We start from the raw sequence: 21,215 nt of genomic DNA on the forward strand, positions 1-21,215 counted from the left end.
TGTAGTTCTATTGCCTCCATCTGTTTCCGCTGAAGTTTCTCCTGATGTTTCAATAGTCTGCGTGCCCGCCGTCGATGCTCCGCCTCACTAAGTGGTTCATCTTGATCACTCCCGCTCTCCATGTCCCAAGGGGTTACCTCAAAGTAGAGTCCAGCGCCTGCCACCTGGCCTCGCGCTCGTTCCGCAGCATTAACATCTTCACCAGCCTCTGACGGTGGTCGGCTCCCAACCGTGTCGGCTATTGCCACCAGAATGCCTTCCGGTGCATCTGGACTTGCAATAGGGGAAACAGACCCCCCCCTGTCCGCTTCTCTCCCAGGTTCACTTGATGCAGCCTGCATACTTCCTGGCTTCAAAAAACAACTGTCTGGTTTTCCCGGACAATTTGTCCCTCACAGTCACTAATTATTCCCAGAAAATCTAGGCTCTGGATCCCACTACTGCCACCATGTAGACAAAGGCCAGAGTCAATCCGACCTTCCTGCAAAGGTAGGCCCCAGACCAAACGTCCTGTTGTCCCCGGCCACCCCTCGCCCTCGCCCTTTTCCCAACCGGGATGAGCCAGAGATTCCTGGAAATAAACACACGCACACTCAGCGTAAGGGCCAAAACAAGTTTAATACAAATCAGCTAAAACTAACACATAAGGTTTTGGCCAGAGGTAGCAGCAAGTATAAAAAGAAGGAATAAAAGGGTGGGGTTGGGGGAAGGGAATTAAAGGAAGGATTACAAAGGGAGAAGGCACTAGTAGCAGCCCTCCATCTAAAACCTGCAAACACACAACCCACCCCTAGCCATAAAGGCGGCTAGCCTTGTCTCAGGAAAACCAGACATTTAAAATAAACAAAGACCCTAGCTTACTCCAAGCAACCCTCCAAGGCTGCTCTTGATGTCCTTCCTCCAAAACCAGAACAGAAGACACCCTCCCAAGCAGGATACCCTTTTTATCCCCTTTTGGATGTAGGGCCCCATGACCTCGCTGAACCAACCCTTAACTCAGCCTGGCTCTTAACGACCCTCCCTTCTTAGAGAGGGCTTTGCCCTCTCTCTCACAACTAAACTAGGGGTGTGCACGGACCCCCCGCTCCGCTTCACTTGCAGATCCGCCATTTTCCGGATCGGGCCGCTCCGCCCCGCCCCCGCTCCGCCCACTTCTGCTCCGCTCCGCTTGGAGCTCCGGATCCGGATCCGGAGCTCCGTTTCCCCCCCCCCCATAGGCTTGCATTGAAAGCTAAAAAATTATACAACTTTTTTTCTGTTCAAGTTAGAAACCTCACGTTTGGCACCATGACACCTCATGGGGGCATACACACGCACGCCAAGTTTCAAAGCAATCCCATCATCCCCTGATTTTTGGGGAATTTTTGAAAATCGGGCACCCCATTCACACCCCTTTCCATAGCTCCGTCAATTTGCACGTTAGAAACCTCAAACTCGCCACCATGAAAGCTTATCCAGGGATACATACGCACGCCGAGACTCAAGGCAGTCCCATCATCCCCTGATTTTTGGGGAATTTATGAAAATCCAACACCCCTTTCCATAGCTCCGTCAATTTTGCACGTTAAAAAAAAACCTCAAACTCACCACCATGAAAGCTTATCCAGGGATACATACGCATGCCGAGACTCAAGGCAGTCCCATCATCCCCTGTTTTTTGGCGGGGCTTTAACTTCCAAAACTCCAAGTGAGCGCAGGAAGGACTTCTCCCCTGAGTCAAAGCCACACACACACAACATCCCTGCGAGGTGGGCAGGGGAGGAGGGAGGGAAGGCAGGCAGGCAGGCATGCAGCTGGCATTTCTGGGGGCATAAGGAAGTGAGCCAAGGATAAGCCAGTAATGCATATAAAATGGAATAAATTAATAAATAAACAAAGGAGGGGTGGAATTAAAAGCAGCAGTGTTGCTCAATAAACAGCAAGAAGATTTTTTTAAAAAAGGCTATATCTGTCTTTTACCAGCAATAGGGGGACGTGCCCGGGGGAGGGGGAAGCAGCTGCCAGTTCAACTCAAGACAGCCACCAACAGCTCTGAGATTAAGAAGTAAACGCTCACTTCAACTCATAACAGGCATCGCTCCACCACTAAAAAGTGAACATTCACTTCAACTCATGATAGGCATTGCTCCACCGTTTTACTCTCTTTGGAAGGCTCTAATGGCCTTCCAGTGCAGGAGAGAGTGGGGGCACGTCCACAATGAGATGCCCTAGGGGAGCTCATCCCCTTGCACCACATCTTTTCAGTTGTTCCCCAAAGTTAGGGTGGGGAGCAGTGCTGTGTTTCTATCTCTTATTCTTGGCTTAGTATATGATTTCAGGTTGTGTTTGTGCATTTGGTGGGGCTACTGTGTTAAAAAACACGGGGAAAAGCCCGTTCAGATGAAGAAAGAGAAGTTTCCCAGAATCCCAAGTTACCTGTTTTGCCTATGCCCTCCTCTAACTTTGGGATCATCATGACCGGGAGCTGACTCTGCCCCTCAGCCCTTTGAAAAAGGTATTTTTCCCGCCGATTTTTTAAAAACTTCTAGCACGCGACCCGTACGACGCAGAAAGTTGAGAGTAGTCTCAAAATGACCCCCATCCACGACTCTCTGTGCACAAGAATTTTCAGAACGATAGCTTAAACCCCCCCCCAGTTATCCCCGATTCTTTCCCTCAATGCAATCCTATGGGCGAAAAGCCGAAAACGCCGTTTGAGCCGCGCGGTTGACCTGATTTTCAAAAAAAATAGCACGCGACCCACACGACGCAGAGAGGTGAGAGTGGTCTCAAAATGACCCCCATCCACGACTCTCTGAGCACAAGAATTTCCAGAACGATAGCTTCAAAAACAACCTAGTTATGCGCGATTATTTGCCGCAATGCAATCCTATGGCGAAATGTTTTCAAGATGGCGACCGGAGCGCTCCGCCTGAACTAGGAGCTCCGAAAAATGGTCGCTTCTCTTCGCCTTGCTTCTAGGGGTCCGCGGTCCGCTCCTACTCCGCCTCTGGGTAAGGCGGAGCAGGCCAATCCGCTACTGCTTCTACGCTCCTAATCGGAGCGGATCACACCCCTAAACTAAACCCAATTATCCTAACGACCATGGAGATAACCTGCAGGTGCGAGACCTAATCTGACTTTGGAGTCTCTGCGCCTAGAGTTCCAAACTCCCACCTCCACTTAACATACCAGAACTGATACAGAAAAGAAAGAATAATACAATTAAAAAGCCAGTACACTTAAAGAGCCAGTACAGCCCATAAATCAGCAAAGCCCCATGTCCTTCACAGACGCCATGCTGGACATCCGCATAAATGCCCCAAAAGATGCATGGCAGTGTGTGGGTGCGGTGGCGGCTCCTTCCATCAAACCATGTATTTGTGCTCCTTGCTGTGCAGATGGCTAGAAGGAATGCAAATGAAGGGCTCAGGGCGCTGATGCGCCGCCATCAAGATACGGTCCTGGTAAAGGGAAGGGTGATTTGCATTTGTGAGGGAGCAGCACGATAGGGTCAGGGAGAACTTTCAGCAACCTTTCCATTTCTAGGGAAAGAGTAGGATAGATCACAACCTCAAAGGTTCTGCAATAACTGCTGTAGAGGAAGCAGGGTTCTCTTGGCTACCAGTGGCTGCAGGCTTTGATGGAAGGCATCTGCCCTGGTTTCTTTTCTTCTTCCTGCTTCTGTTAGTGGGAGGAGAAATCGGACATTCTCCCTGCATCCTTTCCAAAGCAGTGGCCACACTTTCACCAGTTCTGGTTCCTGGCAAACTGATTATGTTCCCTTGTCTCAGGGACATTTGAAGAACGTTTTTATGATTCGTTCACCCACCTTATCAACTCCAAGGCAGCAATTTTAAAATATTTTTAAAATCAGATAAAAATGAATGCCAAATGGAAACAGCTTCTTTAACAAAAAACAAGATTGTCTTCTTTGCTTTGGCCTTAGCCTTGCTTGGGGTTGGGAATGGTTCTGCACTCATCTATCTCCCAACGCTTAATTATGAGCTGGCCTTAACATGCTTAGGCCCATAATGACCACATTCTATTGCCCTGTGCCAGTCAGCCTGATTTTTCCTGCTGCCGCTTCTCCCAGTGGTGTTGTTCGTGACACTGGGGACTTCTTTAGAGATAATCCGGTATTAGTTCTGCAGTTTTGCTGCAGTCTATTCTTTTCAATGACATTCCCTTTTCCTTTCAAAATCATGTGGTCGCAGTTGGTTGTTGTCTAAAGGAGCACATTGTGAATGTGAAAAGATCCAAGACCTGGTAAGCGTGAGAGGTTTTTTTTTTCTAATGTAGAGAACCTCTAGGAGAAGGAGTGGCAAACCTTTTTTGATTTGAGGGCCAAACTGGCTCTGGGAATACACATCAGGGGCCACATTCCAACAGTGGGCAGAGCTGTAGGCCAAATTGGGAGGGGCCGCCCCTAAGGTTGGCAGATGCCACACACCCAAACACCCCATTGACACACACATATAACCTATTCACAGACCTCATTTACACACAGACATAGTGCTCTAAGTAGGGAATGTCATGGCAATGGGTGGAGCCTTCAGGAGCTGCCAGTTCAGGCACTGTGAGCATATTCAAGAGCAGCTCCCACCTGAGCTGGCTTTGTTCACCTATCACCAAGGGTGAGTCAAGAGCCATTCTCCCATCCCTTTGCTTTCTCCAAAAGGGTGAGGGCTTTGAGGAGGAGGTGGGGCTTCCCCATGCTGGACCTGTCTTTTTTCTACGGGACAGCTCCTAGTGCTACAGAGCTGTTCTATGTGAGGTTGTTAATTGGCTGTTGATACACTGTATCTACTTTTGGTTTCAGCACAGAATTAAATTCTGAGCACTTCACAAACAGTATTTCCTTTCCTGCCTTTCCCCTTCCTGACCACTAAGTGGCACTGTGGTATAGAGGAATAGTGCAAATGCGCAAGTGGAAATAGCATTTTCTTTCACTTTTATAATTAAATATCGCATTTTCCCTGCTTGAAAAAAAAAACTCTCAGAAGTGCTCTTTAGACACAGGAACAAAGCTGGAGGGTCATGATGTCACCTAAAGAACCTGAAAACAACCATGAGTAGGGAATGATGAGCACAAAATAAATACTTTATTTAGAAAAGCTCCCAGTCAACAGACATTGTGTGCAGCTATTCTGTCTTTCCCTCCTTAACCTTAATAGATTTTTCTGGAAAAGAAACAGAACAAAAATGGAAGACGCATTGTGAAAACACAGGAGGGCTACAAATGGAAGATGATACTGTTTCAACCCCCCCCCCCCAGTAAAATTCCATAAATGGCAAGGTAGTTACATAATAATAAAAGCCTAGTTTGGGGTAGGGGGGCTTCCAGATGGACAGCTTCTAATGCCACCAATCAGAAGCCTTTGTGCACCTTTTCTGTCTGTTTCTCCCTAGTGGATCTTTGTGGTAAGAGAAAAGACTGAAGGAACAGCTGGAAAACACAGGGTGCTTACAACTGGAAGATTATGACATCTGGATCCCCTTAAAATTCTGTGGATGAGGCAGGGTGTTCATGCAATACGTTTGGTCTGGATACTCCCAAAAAATCTGGTAAGGAAGGAAACATTGGAATAGCCATACAATTTTTCAGCAGGTGTGGATAGGAAAATGTGTTATTGAGGTACAGCAGGATGCAGGGCCAGGCAAAGCTGGTAATAGGCCCAGGGCAGATGGGAAATGTAAGCCCCATTTCAAACTGCTCATTAAGTATTTTTAATCAGTTCTAAAAACATATGAACTAGAACGATTTATAAAAAAGGTAATGGCAAACACTTTTTTTCAAGATGTACGTATATAAGACATCACTTCTTCACATTTAGAAATGCACATTCTACCACGGGGACTCGGAATAGGCCCCCTCAAAATCGTAGGCCCATGCCAACTGGGCCCCCCTCTGCCCAGCCCTGGCAGGATGAGCTGAGGGAGGTGGGTGCCAGGTTGGGAATGCTCCTCCTCCTTCTCCTCTCTATCACTTGCCAGTCATTTCCAGTTGTAGAGAAACTTTGTGTCCTGCAAAGCAAGCCCTTGAGCTCCATCACACCAGCGATTTATCACACTCTCGCCATGCCTGTTATGTGGTTTTGCAGCGTGGTACTCACATGACGTCCTCCCTGTCCTGCGCTCATCTTGCCTCTTCCCCCTCCTTTTTCGATCTTATTTTGGAGCAGAGAAAGTCCATTTTTCCCTCCATGCACAATGAAACCGCTCCTCTGTCCCTGTCTAAAGCTGTCCTCGTGCTATCGGCACATCCTGATCTTTTTGATGGGGGCATGTGTGTTGAAGGGTGGTCTCACTGATGAAAGAGGAGGGTGGGGTGGGTCTCCTCCAGTGTGCCATTTGAATTCCTTTCCTCATTCTGCTTGGGGATGCGTGCTGAGTCGATGGAATGAATGATTGCTCCAACTCCCACTCTCTTTCGGACTCCCTCTTTTTTCTGCCAGCTGTACGGGTGCTCAGGTGGAATTGTGAAACTATACCCTGACGCCTATCCGAACGCTCAACTGGGATGGGGGAGGGAGCACAGGAGCACAAAAACCCTGCGCGGCTGAAATGCCAGGAACAGGCGCAACTGATAAAGCCCCAAGTCACCCATGTTGTCTCCCATTAAAAAACTCCTTTCTGTTTATTGTGTGCTTCTCCAAAGGCATCCATCACCGATTGCTAACAACAACCACCCTTCACTTGTTTAATACAATCCTAGAGGGAAGTGTTGTGTGCTGTTGTTCCGTAATTGCACAGTTTTAGTCTGCCATGATTGCATATGAAAGGTGCTACATCCCGCGTAGCTCAAATGCCAGAAACGGGTGGAAATACACTTAAGACAAAATCCTCCGTTTATTGTTATATTGAACAGAAGCCTGTTTCCTTAGATATAGATGATACACAATATCAGCCACTGCTTGGCAAAATACAAAAGATAAAAATCCACTTAGTAGTGCTTGGACCCATCTGGCTAGCCCTCACTGTAGCAGAAGAGTAGTTACAGGCCTGCCAAACGAAGACAGGAAATGGCTCTATTGTTAAAGGAGACCCCATGTTTCCCCTCAGGCAGCTGGAGAAGCCACATCCCTAAACCAGGAAATTCAACCACAGGGCAATAAGACCATTCTCCACCCAGTCCCAATGATGCCCTGGTGTCAGCTATTTTACCAGTGTCCTGTGAATCTATTCAGAGAACACTCCACCCTTTGAGACCCCAGAGGGCAACAGCCAGAGCTGTGAGAGGAAAGAAGGGAATCTCTTTCTGGTGACAGGCTAGGATGGCGCATTTGTCCTCAAATCCCTGCAGCGCATGAGAAAGGGTGGGGAGCTGGCTCTCCTGAGCAGGCCGTTTCCTGTTCTCTGTCAGACAGCAGCTTCCCCTACAGCTGGTTTAACACCATAGTACTAACCAGATAGTGGGAGTGGGAGGAGGCAACAGGATGGGAAGTTTCAGCAAAAAAAGAAAGAGGAGTGAAGCATTACAGTACAATAGTTGGTTACCACCCATACAGGTCTTGCTAGAGCTAGCAAGACCAGCTAGCAGGACCAAAATTTCTTGTACCACAGTGGAACAGTCTGCCTACGGAGGGTGAGGGCTTTTCATCTCTGGAGGTTTTAAAGAAGAGGCTGGACAGCCACCTCTCATGGATGGTTAAACTGGTTTTCCTGGACTTTATAGAGGGTTGGACTAGATGATCCTTGTGTTCCCTTCCAGCTCCACAGTTCTATGATTCTATGACCCTAACTTGCTGTTTACACTAGGACAAAAAACTAGGGTGACCATATTTTGGAAACCAAAAAGGAGGACAACATGGTCGCCATGTTAAAATTATTTTAAAAAAATAATTTTAAAACCTCAAACTTTAAAAAAAAATCCTAAAACTTAATGGATGGACAGATCTTTTTCAAACTTAGCATAGCTAAAGTCCTTGTTAAGAGCAATCATGGTGCTGTTTCATCTCTTTATCTTTAAAAATAAATTTTTTAAAAAAAAAATCTAAATCTCAATTTTTTAAAAAAATCCTAAAAATCAATGGATGAACGGATCTATTTCAAATTTGGTATAACTAAAGCCCTTCCTAAGAGCTACCATCGTGCCAAGTTTCATGTCTTTATCTTAAAAAATGATGGAGTGATAAGCATTTTTGTTAATTCCCATTAGACCTGCTCTTTGGAAAAATCCGGATTTCCCCTCCCCCTCCCGGATTTGTCATCAGAAACCCAGGCAAATCCGGGCAAATCCGGTCATATGGTCACCCTAAAAAAACAGAAGGAGGCAAGCATCCAAGGCAGGTCAGAAAGAAGAGAAACACATTCTCAGGATGCAAAATATTTATTTTCAAGAAGCCCGATACATTTCGGCATGTCATTTATTCTAAGGCCTTAACATTAATAGTAAAATTAAGTAATTAACCTAATAGCAGAAATGTTTTAATATGACATGCTGTCTCATTGTACTTTATTTTATTATTAATGTCACAGCCGCCTGAGGGAGGCCTTAGAAAAAAGTACAGGCCGAAATGCATCAGGTTTCCTGAAAATAAACATGCATCCTGAGAACATGCACTTTCATGTTTGTGTGTTGTTGCGCTATATCAGCTTATGTATCTTTTCACTTGTATCACTACTATGCTGCCAAAATCTCCCATCCTGCCCCCTAAGTTCTCCTTGCCCTTGCAGTATAAATATGTTGTCCTCCTGTTTTTCCCAGTTCCGTCTTTTCTTGTACCACAGAAAACAGCCGTGTGTGTGTGTGTGTGTGTGTGTGTGTGTGTGTAAAGAACAGAACAGTAGTGCAATGTCTCCCAGGCTTGGATTAGATAATTAGATAGTGATATAGTGGGTAGGTGAACTCATCACCGCACAGGACACCTTTACTATTACCTTTTCACTCCAAACCATTTTATCAACTTTTAATTTATTTATTTTTACACAGAATGCTTCCAGATAGATGGCTCTTAATGTTACCAGTCAAAACACATTGTGCAGCTGTTAAATCTTTCCCTCCTTGTAGGGATGTCACAACGCCTGGAATCTTTTCAGACAGCAAACTGTCTGGAGGTAAAGGGTGGATGTGGTAACCCCTTTATCTCCCTATTGTCTATTGTCTAAGAGCAGTGCGTCCTGTTGACTTCCAGCTTAATCCAGGGAACAAACATGGTAAGAGAGCTAGTTAGCAAACACAGGAAAGTTAATTTCCTCACTCAAACAGTGACAATGAATGTTGACTCACCCAAGGAGGAGGGGGAAATTGAAGGAGTACAGAATGGTATATAAACTCTTGGTATGTTCTTAATAAACATGATTTACCATCATCACTTCTGCCTCTTGCATCGGTGTGCGAGATTACTACACCTCCTGGATCTGTTGTGGTAAGAAAAATGATGGAAGAAGCAACAGGTAAAAGCACAGAAGGGTTACACATGGAAGACAATGACATCTAGAGCACCCCTTAAAATTTTGTGTTTGAGGCAGGGTGATTCCACAATGAAAGCCTCATCTGGAACACATTTCCAGCTAAAGATTTTTTTAAAAAATGGAATATTCATGCAGTAGTGCTTAAATAAACAAGTGTTGTAGCACTAATTAAAAATGATTTAATATCTGTATCTATCTATCTGGTTGCCATTTTAGCAATGTGTTCGCTTTTTTTCTGATTTATCCTAACACATTATCTAACTTGTAATTTATTTATTTATTTTACAAGTCTTCAAATTAATCAGGCAATCATGCTTAAATAAATAAGTTCTTTAGCGCCAATTAAAGAAATGGTTAAAATAAAATTAAGAAATGATTGCAGGGGGTGGGGGTGGGAAATGATTTTTGAAACAGTGCTTAAATTAATTAATTCCCCACCCACCCCAGCTGGTGTCGAAAAAACACAGCAAGATGTACAGACAAAAATGCATAGTAACCTCAGTAGTATAGAAAAGAAATTGTAGCTTTCAGTGAAAGAGCAATGATTGGATAGGGCTAGATGCTAGGAGCATCCCTGGTCTCCTGTGGACAGGACCCCTATTTGCATCTATATTCATGACAGCAGACACATCCCCACAAGTCATGCAATCATCAACACACAAGCAAAAACACAAGAAATGCAGGAAGCTGCCTTTCGCCAGATGAGACCATTAATGACCATTAGCTCAGTGTTTCTACACCAGCCATCCCCATCATGGCGCCCTCCAGATGTTTTGGACTCCACCTCCCACCATTCCTGACCACTGGCCATGCTGGCTGGGGCTGGTGGGATTTGAAGTCCAAAACATCTGGAGGGCATCGGGTCGAGTAAGGCTGGTCTGCACCGATCAGCAGTGGCTCTGCAAGGCTTCTAGCAGAGGACTTTTCCAGCCCTATCGGGAGATGCTGGCAATTGAACCTGGGATTTTCTGGCTGCAAAGCATAAACCCTGCCAATGAACTACTATCCTTCCAGGCACACTGACATCCTGCCTGGATGCTTAGGCTCTCTCAGTCACAATGAAAGCATGCACCCAGGTAAACAGACACACAGGTCTGCACGTGAGCATTCGGCAACAGCTTCTCAGGCTGCATTACATAAGTTGCCCATACCTGTGGGCATAGAATACCTACCAGGCACACACACCCCACCCTGCCGCTACTCCTCTGTCATGAGGCCAGGGCTTTGTTTTGGATCAAACCGTGCCAAAAAGAAAAGAGAAGCTGATCCCAGTTAATGTGTAACTGGCTTCTTCACCTTTCACCCTTTTCACATTCATCCTCCATTTTCTTTGGCACCTGCCACTCCCACAGTACACAGACCCAGGAAGAGAGAGAGAGAGAGAGAGAACGAACACGTAGCCTGGCATAATTCCTTTGGTAAGATTTTACCCTTGCAGGGAATCTTTGGGGAAGAGTGGAAAAACAGGTAAAGGGGATAAACATTTCAAATTGAAACAGCCTCGTCTCATGACAGGGTTCTTCATAAAGTGCTGTGGCTGCCTGTGGCTGGAGAAGGCCAAGTTTGCTCCGTGAAGCTGTGCTGGCAGGGGCGGGCAGTGTGGTGGTCTTGGCTGTGGTTCAGAAACAGTTTTCTGACTATTTGCCTAAGCTAAGCGGTGAGGTACTTTTGCATTTGTGTGTGTGTGTGTGTGTGTGTGTGTGTGTGTGTGTCGTGCAGCAATGTGAGCAAATGAGGCTTTTTGTGTATGAACGGGGCCTGCTGGCTCTGTGCCAGGATCTGCCTTAGCAATGGCATGGGAATCAGTATAGAAGCTAGTCCTGAAAGCTTGGCTCTCTTATGAAGGTCAGGGTGCACTCATGAGAGTCCGTGGTGCCTCCGTCTGCTCACTGGTGCTAGGCCAAATACAGTACCGCTTTGGTGAGACTTCCTTCAGCAATAGTATAGTGGAGCCAGGGCTTGCAAGAGCACAACAGTGCCAACACCTTTTGATTAGCAGGAGTGATGACAACAACATCTGCCACCCTCCCTCAGGCGTCCCCGTTTCCTCTGAGTTTAGCTGCTGCAATCTTACGGGGGGGGGGGGGCGGAATTTCCCCAGCAACAATCCATTGTTGTAAACTACCCCTGTTGTAATGCCAAGTATTTTGGGGTGGCTTGATTCTGAATGGGCAATTAAACCCAATAGCTTTGCAAAAGACCTGCTCCTGGTGGTGCTGAAAATGGCCAGAACTGGTTTGTTGATATAGATCAACACAGATGCCTGAATTTATGGACTTTCCTTGAGGGTAGTGGCTATGGGGACTGGCCATAGGGACATGTCATGATGAACGCTTTGACTTCAAAATGTACCACCACACCACTGTGTTTCAGAGTCTCTGGCTCACTCCCAGCTACCCAGCCTCAGGGTGGGATAGACAACTGACTGGAACCAAGAGAGCCATGAAGGGATCTTGTCAGTTCATGATAATCCAGGATGATGCTGACAGGCTGAGGCAGAAGACCAGGAATAACTGTCCGTAAGAGGTTTTACTCTTAAAGCTCTCAGAAAATTGACAATAACAAGTGTGCTGTGCAACCCACTGTATCATGTTCAGTGGAAGATCAATCACACCACATGGGATCGTAGAAGGCACTGGCTGTCTGTCTGCCATGGCTAAACCCAGGGGATTTCCTCGTGATAGACCATGCGTGATCTAAGCATGGATTGGCACAGGGCCAGGCCTACTATTAGGCAGAGTCTGTTGTGGCTGCCTCAGCAGCAGATGCTGGTGGGTAGTGAGCAGCAGCCAGGTATTGGAGGACAGAGCTCTGTGTGCCGTGCAGCCTGCTCTGCACCTCCTAACAAGCCAGCTACCCTCAAGTGCTGTCTCCCATTGCCAGTGTTGAAGTCAGCTTGAACTGCCAATCCAGCCAGCTTCTGTACATGGAATGGGGCTGTCTGCAGGCAGCAAAATATCTTGGGCTGGCCCTGATTGGCTACTCTTTCAAAGTCTGATCCACCCTAGATTTTGCATGTGAAACAAGTCACCAGCTACTGCTTCTGTCTAAGGCCGTTCTCTCCATGCATGATGTTTTGCTTTGCTTGTTCCTATTCCAATTCAAATGCTTTTCATCTGTCCCTTGCCTGTATTTTCCTGTTTTTGCACCCTGTTTTTCCTCCATCTCCAGCCCCACTCTTTGACAACTGTTCCTTCTCCATTCAATTTGATCTTTCAGTGTTTTAGGCCTTAGCTAGACCTAAGGTTTATCCCGGGATCGTCCCGGGGTCATCCCTGTTCATGTAAATGACACACAGGATATCCCGGGAGCAGGCAGGGACGATCCCGGGATAAACCTTAGGTCTAGCTAAGGCCATAGACTCCTTTTAAGTACCTTTAAGTTCCGTGTGTGTTTTAATCCTCTCTGGTCTGAAATCTGAGACCTGGTTTTCTGTTTCACTTTTTTTCATCTTGTATTGCTTCCTTCAACTTGTCTCTCCAGATTGATGCCTTGGCTTGAACCATAATTCTAATCTACTAGGAATAAATCCTGATGATAAATTCATGTCAAGGTCCCAGTGCTGCATTCTTGTCTGAAGCCTCGATACTGCAAAGATCGCCCATACTCTCTCTCTCTCTCTCTCTCTTTCTCTTTCTCTCTCTCTCTCTCAGGGCCTTGCTAGACGAGGCCTTAGCGCGCTTTGAGACCCGGTTTCCCTGCTGTGCGTCCAGATAACACACAGGGGAATCTGGGCTCAAGGCGCACTGAAGCCTCCCTTAGCGCGCCATAAGCAAAGTGGCTTATGGCACGCCTTTTCCGCAGCCCCGGCCTGAGGCCGGGGCTGTGGAACGTCTAGGAAGGTCCGTGGCTTTTTGCGGCTACTCACTTACTTGCGAGTAGCTGGGAAAAGCCACGGACTGGGCACAGCGCTACGAGCGCTGTGCCCATCGGGCCGGGGGGATCCCGGGGGAGTGGAGATAGGGGGGGCGGAGGGCGACACACGGGAGGGCGACACATGTGACGGCGAGACGAGGGGGGCGGAGGGCGACACACACGACGGCGAGGGGGGCGGAGGGCAACACAGGGGATGGCAGAGGGCGACGACGGGGACGGGGAGGGAGGGCGGATGGGGGGGGCTTAAGTAAAAAAAAAACCCTTACCTTCTCCGGAGTCTTTGGGCTGCACGTGGCCCCTTTTTTTTTAAAAAAAAATGGCAGATGCTGCAGGGCTTCCGTAGTCCCTGTGCGTCAGCCGTCCAGGAGGGTGGGCGGCGCGCGCTAAAGTTAGCACGCCGTTGTCCTGCCTCCCTGCCGGCTTATCCGGCCGGGTCTAGCAAGGCCCTCTGTGTGTGTGTGTGTGTGTGTGTGTGTGTGTGTGTGTGTGTGTGTTCGTATACCAGGGTAGATAAAAATCAATGATTTTTTTTTAAAAAAAAGAATTTAAAAAATTGATTTTTTAAAAATTTAAATCGGGTTTTTTAATAAAATGCTTTTTGAGGAAAAATCTATCTAAAGATAGTTTTCTATTTAAGTTACATTATAGTCCAAAGGTTATTCATCATGAAATAAGAATTAGTTTTTAATTATGTAGCATGAGGCTGTATATTCATGCAGTGTTTAAATTTTTTGGTAAATGAATTCCATTAATCCATTCACCATGTCATGCTCTTCCAGAGGTTTCTGTGAGATTATTGGGCAATTTTTCTATCTAGGAGATATTAACACAGATGCTTGGTTTTACAGTTCTCAAAACTGTGAATTTGTGTCTGCAGAGATCACAGTCCCGTTGTTCCTTTGCAGATCTATGTACACAGAATCATACTTCTTAAGTGCTAAGTTTCAAAAAATTAAATGAATAGAGCGCACTTGGGGGTGGGGAAGTCACATGATTAAATCGAGTCTTTCTGAGTAGTGATTTAAATTGTGATTGATTTAAATCAAATCCACCCTGTCGTACACACACACACACACACACACACACACACACACACACACACAATTTGCATTACAAGAACAGCTGCATTCATAGTCACTGAATGTAAGGCACCCTCTTTTCTTAACAGCAGAGGGCTGAAAATAGCCATACCACACCCTTCTTACCTCCATCACCCCCTTGTGTTACCTTGGGACAGGTCTCCAGGATTCTCATGTAACCAATTCATATCCTGAGTTTTTTCTCTGTCTCTTGCAGCTTCCTGAAGCACCATGAAAGATGCCTGTCACATCTGGGTCATTAGCACACTTTGGGCCTGGTCTATGATATCAGGACATCCCTGTAATGTTGACAAACAGGTGAGCAAGGAGTGCATTTGTGTAGGATACAGGAAAATCTGAACCTTCATCAGGAAGGACTTTGTTCTTGGAAAATCCTGACCAGTTTATTTGATTGCATGTTGGCTCTATGGGCAATTTATGGACATGCTTTTAATATAAATCTTCAGACTTTTTCACACACTAGCTCCCTGTACAAGGTATTGTGGGTCCTGGATGTCACTTTTGGAAACTACTGGTTATTTATTTAAGCAGAGTTTTATCTCGTTTTCCACTTTTAAAAAGTATTCAAGGTGGCTGCAGTGGATTCCTTGGAGGAAAAAAGGGAAATTATAAATGCAAGATCTGAATAGAGTGGTTTACAACGGATGCAGTTGGAGGTTGCAGATTCATAAGATCACTATAAGTCAAAGTTGACATGAAGGCACATAACTACTATAAATGCAACAAATAAATAAATAAATAAATAAATAATTTTTTTGTTTTGTAAAAGGAAACTGTCACTAAAGGCCTTATGATTCTGATGGGGCATGGGGGAAGTCACCAAACTGAAAACTAAATTCAGCTAATGATGTTTGAATTTCTTGATGCTCCATATGCACATATATTTTCACAGGGATGGGCTGCCTGCAGTGGAAAGAGCCTTCTCTGTGTGCCAGAGTCCCTTCCCAGACACATCACCAAGCTGGACCTGTCTTTCAACTTCTTGACAATGCCCAGGCATGGACCCTTTCTGAGAAGCTTCCCCTCTCTGCGTTCCTTAAACCTCTCCAGCAATACCATTCCTACCCTTTATCCTTCACTCTTTCAAAACCTTGGTGCTCTGCACCTGTTGGATTTAAGCAACTGTAGCATTTCCCACATCCACCTAAAAAGCTTCCTGGGCTTGAAAAACCTTCACATACTACTCCTGAAAAACAATAAGCTTCAGTCTCTGGATCCCTCCATGTTCCTAGTCCCTGGGACCCTTGTCCACCTGGACCTGCGAAACAATGAGCTGCCCTATACAGATGAACATGTTCAGTTAGTTGTGCATAGAATCCATGACGTCAAACTTCAGGGGGATCCAGGAGTATACACTCATGACACCATAACTCCTTTCCAGCAAGAGCTACCACCAAGAGAAGGTGAGACAATCAACAAGAAATGGGATGTCAAGTCATGGGCACACAGAAGCATGGAATACTTTTTAATCAATGTATAACAGGGGGAAAGGAACATGTGTTTTTCTTAGGAACTGAATATAATTGCTATGTGGATGACTTTCTTGTAGGAGTAAATAGAACATAGACAATGTATGGCCCTCCAGATGTTTTGTCCTACAATTCCCATCAGCCCTAGCCAGCATAGCTAATATGAGGGATGATGGGAGTTGTAGGCTGAAACATCTAGAGGGCCACAAGTTGCTCACCCCTGGCATAGAATGATTTGTTCACTGTAGGTGCTTCCAGATGGACAGTTCTTAATTCCCAAATGACATTGTGCAGTTATTCCATATTTTCCTCCTTAATGGATGAAAGAAGCAGTGGGAAAACATGGAAGGAAGATGATGCCATCTGGACACCTGGTAAAATTTCGTGAACGAGGCAGGTTGATTGCATAAGAAGAGCCTTGTCTGGAAACACCCAACGTCTTATTTTTGAGTCCCGAAAGCATGATTCTCTGGTTATTACCGACAATTCAGACCATTAGCATGTAGGTGATCTTTCAGTCTGCATGCATGTTCTCACTATAGCAGTTTCATGACTAGCTTGGTGGGTTACAAAGCATTAAGTGAGATACCTGAAAAAAGGGGCAATACCAGTCTCATAAGTTGCAGGGCCTTTCCAGATGCAGAAGAAACCTACGGGCTTTACTTAGCATAAAAGCCACAGTAGATCTGATCAGGTGACTGTACAGCCATATCCTATCTTTATCTAATGGATGGAAGATAACCTTTCTTCAAGGGAGTATAGACTTGCTGCATCAAATAGCCATATATGTTTCTCTCCTTTTAAAAACAACAACAGCAGATCTGTGTAGCAGTACTGGGGTGTGTGTGCACAACCCTGGTAGAAAAGCAAACATGGAGAAAAATAGGGGGAAATCTCTTACATTGTCGGAGCATTACTTTTAGGGGAGGAGATAACCTTATTGGGGTTCCCCGATGTTTTTAAAGTAAATGCCAGTAGTACAGCCCTGTTTGAAGAGTACAGTGAAGAAGCATGTACATAGATTCTGATGATATGAACACAAGAGCCATGCTGGATCAGGCCAAAGGTCCAACTAGTTCAGCACTCTGTTCAGACAGTGGCCAACCAACTGTCGACCAGGGACCCACAAGCATGACACGGTGCAACAGCACTCTCCCACCCATGTTCCCCAGCAATTGGTGTATACTGTGTCTGATACTGCCTCTGATACTGGAATAGCACATAGCCATGATTAATAATATATCCCTCTATATTATATTATTAATATACCCTGTAAAAATATCATCATCTCTCTGTATTTTTTAAAAAGATACAAAATAGAACTAATACTGACACTAAACAAGATGTCTCTAGGGACACTGTTGCCCATGGCCATCATGCTGGAGACAGAATTGGGACTACTCAAATCGAGAGTCAGATGAAAAGTTTTGTGCCTCTCGTATTATCTTGCTAATCCTTTTAAGAAGGTGGCGATCTGTTATTATACCAATGGAATGCAACTAGGATGGAACTAAAGTGAATCTGGAGATAGGTTAGGGATAATCACTGATATTAACAGCTTTTGTGTCTCCTCGCTAAGCAACTCTTCTATAATTTATGCCTAGAGCTTCAGACCCAAGAGATTAGAACATTGCATTATCGAGACCTGGGCCATAGAAGAAAACTTCGGATCCCTCGTGCTGAGGCACCAGTCAGTCCGACACCAGTAGAGAATGACAGTAAGTGAAGCAAGGCCTGGGGCCTTTCATTCCTGCAAATAAACGATAACAGCCCAGCCCTACAATTCTCCCATTTGAATCATAGAATCATAGAATAGCAGAGTTGGAAGGGGCCTACAAAGCCATCGAGTCCAACCCCCTGCTCAATGCAGGAATCCACCCTAAAGCATCCCTGACAGATGCTTGTCCAGCTGCCTCTTGAAGGCCTCTAGTGTGGGAGAGCCCACAACCTCCCTAGGTAACTGATTCCACCGTCGCACTGCTCTAACAGTCAGGAAGTTTTTCCTGATGTCCAGCCGGAAACTGGCTTCCTTTAACTTGAGCCCGTTATTCTGTGTCCTGCACTCTGGGAGGATCAAGAAGATATCCTGGCCCTCCTCTGTGTGACAACCTTTTAAGTATTTGAAGAGTGCTCTCATGTCTCCCCTCAATCTTCTCTTCTCCAGGCTAAACATGCCCAGTTCTTTCAGTCTCTCTTCATAGGGCTTTGTTTCTAGACCCCTGATCATCCTGGTTGCCCTCCTCTGAACACGCTCCAGCTTGTCTGCATCCTTCTTGAATTGTGGAGCCCAGAACTGGACACAATAATCTAGATGAGGCCTAACCAGGGGTCAGGCCCTGACCCCTGAGTCCTGGTGCTTCTTCTCTAGTACAGTTCTCTTTGTGGACAAATCAAAGTTTCATCCCACGTACCTGCTTCCCTTGGATTATCCTCGTAGCGCTAAGCTTTCGCGGTTGTTGTTTTTGCTACCGGGCGACAGCGATCCTTTGCATACCAGGAAGTGAGTTTAAGGGGGGAAATGTAAAAAATCATTAAAAATCAATGGATGACCCAATTCAATTCAAATTTGGTATGCTTAAAGCTCTCCCTAATATCTATTACTGTGCCAATTTTGGTGTCTTTATCTTTAAAGCTTTTGCAGATGTAAGCATTTGTTTAAAATCCTGCTCCTGCACCCCAGCAGCGGCTCGGAAGATATGTTCAAAAAGTAGGGGCTAAATACGGCAAATCTTTTTGCTTTATTGCACAATTAAGGTGGAATGCATGGGAGTATTTCACAATCAAAGCAGATTATAAGGTGGAAAACGTCTGATCCTTTGCATGCAATTTGCAGTGATTGCACAGTATAACGCTGGTATGATAAAGCTTTGGTGTCCCAATCACCAGAAATCACACAGGTTTAGGTGGCTAGTTCCTGTTCTACCTGTTGCTGATCCAGGTTGGCTAGGGGTGCTTTCAGACTGAGGGCTCCTAGCACTAGTATCAATCAAACGCCATGATGCAACAACTCTGCCACTTACTCCTTAAATAATTTTCTGCAGTAAGAAAAAAAGACAAGGGAAGGGCTTGGAAAACATGTGAAAGGGACAAGTTGAAGTTGACAATCTCGGGACTCCCTCATAGAATTCTGTGAATGAGGCAGGTTGGATGGTGCCATAAAAGCCTCTTTTGGAAGAAGAATCCCAAGCAGAATTGTAGAGTTTGTTGCTCTAGGTCTGACTACCCCATCCTGGAGCCCTTCAGCTATGCTGGACTACAATCCCCACCACCTCCATGTTAGCTTGGGGTTGATGGAGGTTCTAGTCCAACACAGCTAGAAGGCCCCAAGTTGGGGGAAGCTGCTCTAGATTACTTTAGCTAGCTTAGATCTAGAGAAGACCCTCAACAAACATTCTTCCAATCACTTCATGCTACATTTTATGCCATTGATTCAGTGGGGCTCGCAGCTTAGTGGGGCGGCGAATCCACTCCAGGTTTCAGTCAGAACCCATAGCTTCAATGTCAATGGGGCAGTGAATCTGCTCCAGGTTTCAGTCAGAACTAGTCAGAACTCTAAAGGTGTGGAGCTGATGTCTCCTTCTATTTTGCAAGGTTATCAAAATATTGCAGTGGGGGCTGGGGGCTCCGATGTCAGTGGGATGGTGAATCTGCAGCTTGGATAGCTCCTTCAGTTTCGACTGAAACTTGGAGCAGATTCCCCACCCCACTGACATTGGAGACACAGCCTCAACTAGGGTAGGTCTGTGCTCTACCCTGTAATCCTTGTCTCTGTAAATGAAGTGGCTCCTGTATTTAGTTTTAATGTTTGTAATTTTAATCCAGTTTTAATTAAACACAACTATAATCCAGTTTTAATTTAACACAACTCTTAGCTTCTTCTTCCATTTGCCTCACAGAACAGTTTGCACACCTCCATGTACTGGCTTGTCCATGTTTGAACATTTAAAGGAGTCAGTGGCCAAAATGCCTATATGGAGTCACTTTTTATTGCTCATCTCACTCTACAGTAATGGGTGCCATTTGTCAGGGAGACTTCAACATTGCTGCAGTGCTGACCTCTGAACCTGGCTGCAGTGCTTACAAACTGACTGTATAGTGGGATTATTTTTGTTTTCCTGTTCACTCTTACTAAAGTATCCTCTGTTGAGTTCAGTGGGATTTATTCCTAAGTAAATGTAGGACTGCAGTCTTAGAATCTTTCCTGAGTTGAGGGCACTGGTACAATGCCAAACCTCGAATAATACAACAGCCGTTCTTTCCTTTGCAGCACTTACTACCACACCCTCGCTTGGTAAGGTTGGAAGGAGCTGGCCATACTTTGCTGGTTTTGTGCTTTTGGCTATTGGCCTCTCCATCCTGATTGCCTTGGTCGCCAAATGCAAATTGCTCCAGCGGAACCGGGCCAGCTACCACCATCAACGGCTGCCTGATTCCCGCTCTGTCGGGAGCAGCCATGCTGAAGAAGCTAACGTGGAGGTGATCTATGGGAGGAACCAGCCAGGGGCTGGAGCAGGTGGATGTCCTGCTGACGACGACGACGGTTTCATTGAGGATAACTACATTGAGCCCAATCGAGACTTGAAGGAAGAGGAAGAGGAGGGGGAGTTAGAGCTGGAGCCCCATTTCAAACTCTGAGGCCTGTTAGGAACCAAGGGCTAGTTTTTCATACCCTCCAGTATGTGTGCTGCTCAGCCTTTCCACTCCATTTTCTAGGAGCTTCCAGGGAATGCATTGCCGCCAGGGTGGGGAACCTGCAGCTTTCCGGGTGTTGTTGGACTCCAACTCCCATCAGCCCCAGCCAGCATGATAGGAGTTATGGGGCGTCCTCAGATTAGCGTTTTATCGCACACTTGTTATTGCCCACTCATGTTTCTTCACACGTCCTTTTGATGCTGCTGTCTGCCTTCTGTACCTCTCCCGACCCTCCTCCGGGTCTTTTTTCCGCGACAAAATAGACCCCAGTAAATCTGACTTTTTTTTTAAAGCAAAACTTTCTGCCATTTCCTCCTGTGTGCAGGAAAAGCAGTGCAATAAAAAAGCCCACTGAATGGGCCACGTAGCCATTGCTGCTTCCTCTTTCTTTCCCTGTGTAAAGAGATCATTACTATTGTGGGACAGCAGCAGGAGGCTTTAGCAACGGTAGGGAAATGCAGTTCCCCCTTCCCCCCATGTGATGTCACTAATAGTCCAACAACATCTGGAGGGTCACAGTTTCCCCCCACCCATGCATTACAGCTTTTCCTTCCCGTTCTCTGGCAAAGCCAATATCTGATCTCCCACCATTGATCAACAGGATCATCCTGCCAGCCATGATCTTTCCCCAAGTTTCTTTGTTCTCTGAACTGAAGTCCCTTCTCAGTACGTTTCACTGGTG

At 45.8% G+C, this 21,215-nt stretch overlaps 1 protein-coding gene across 1 annotated transcript; it reads left to right on the forward strand.

The window, feature by feature from the left end:
* Positions 1-10,733: 10,733 nt before the first annotated feature.
* Positions 10,734-21,112, forward strand: C1H1orf210 (chromosome 1 C1orf210 homolog). Its single transcript, XM_063118679.1, has 5 exons — positions 10,734-10,814; positions 14,569-14,669; positions 15,265-15,775; positions 17,446-17,559; positions 20,109-21,112. The coding sequence occupies exons 2-5, from the start codon at positions 14,583-14,585 to the stop codon at positions 20,474-20,476; spliced, it is 1,080 nt and encodes a 359-aa protein (XP_062974749.1). The 5' UTR covers positions 10,734-10,814; positions 14,569-14,582; the 3' UTR covers positions 20,477-21,112.
* Positions 21,113-21,215: the final 103 nt, after the last annotated feature.

This window comes from Elgaria multicarinata, chromosome 1 (assembly GCF_023053635.1).
Source record: "Elgaria multicarinata webbii isolate HBS135686 ecotype San Diego chromosome 1, rElgMul1.1.pri, whole genome shotgun sequence".
In the NCBI taxonomy this organism is placed as follows: domain Eukaryota; kingdom Metazoa; phylum Chordata; class Lepidosauria; order Squamata; family Anguidae; genus Elgaria; species Elgaria multicarinata.

What these genes read in the sequence shown, in the direction of transcription:
- C1H1orf210 (XM_063118679.1), top strand. Translation starts at nt 14,583, where the DNA reads ATGAAAGATGCCTGTCACATCTGGGTCATTAGCACACTTTGGGCCTGG. An exon ending in CCTGTAATGTTGACAAACAG is followed by an intron (nt 14,670 to 15,264) that starts GTGAGCAAGGAG and finishes ATATTTTCACAG; the next exon opens with GGATGGGCTGCCTGCAGTGG. An exon ending in GACACCAGTAGAGAATGACA is followed by an intron (nt 17,560 to 20,108) that starts GTAAGTGAAGCA and finishes TTTCCTTTGCAG; the next exon opens with CACTTACTACCACACCCTCG.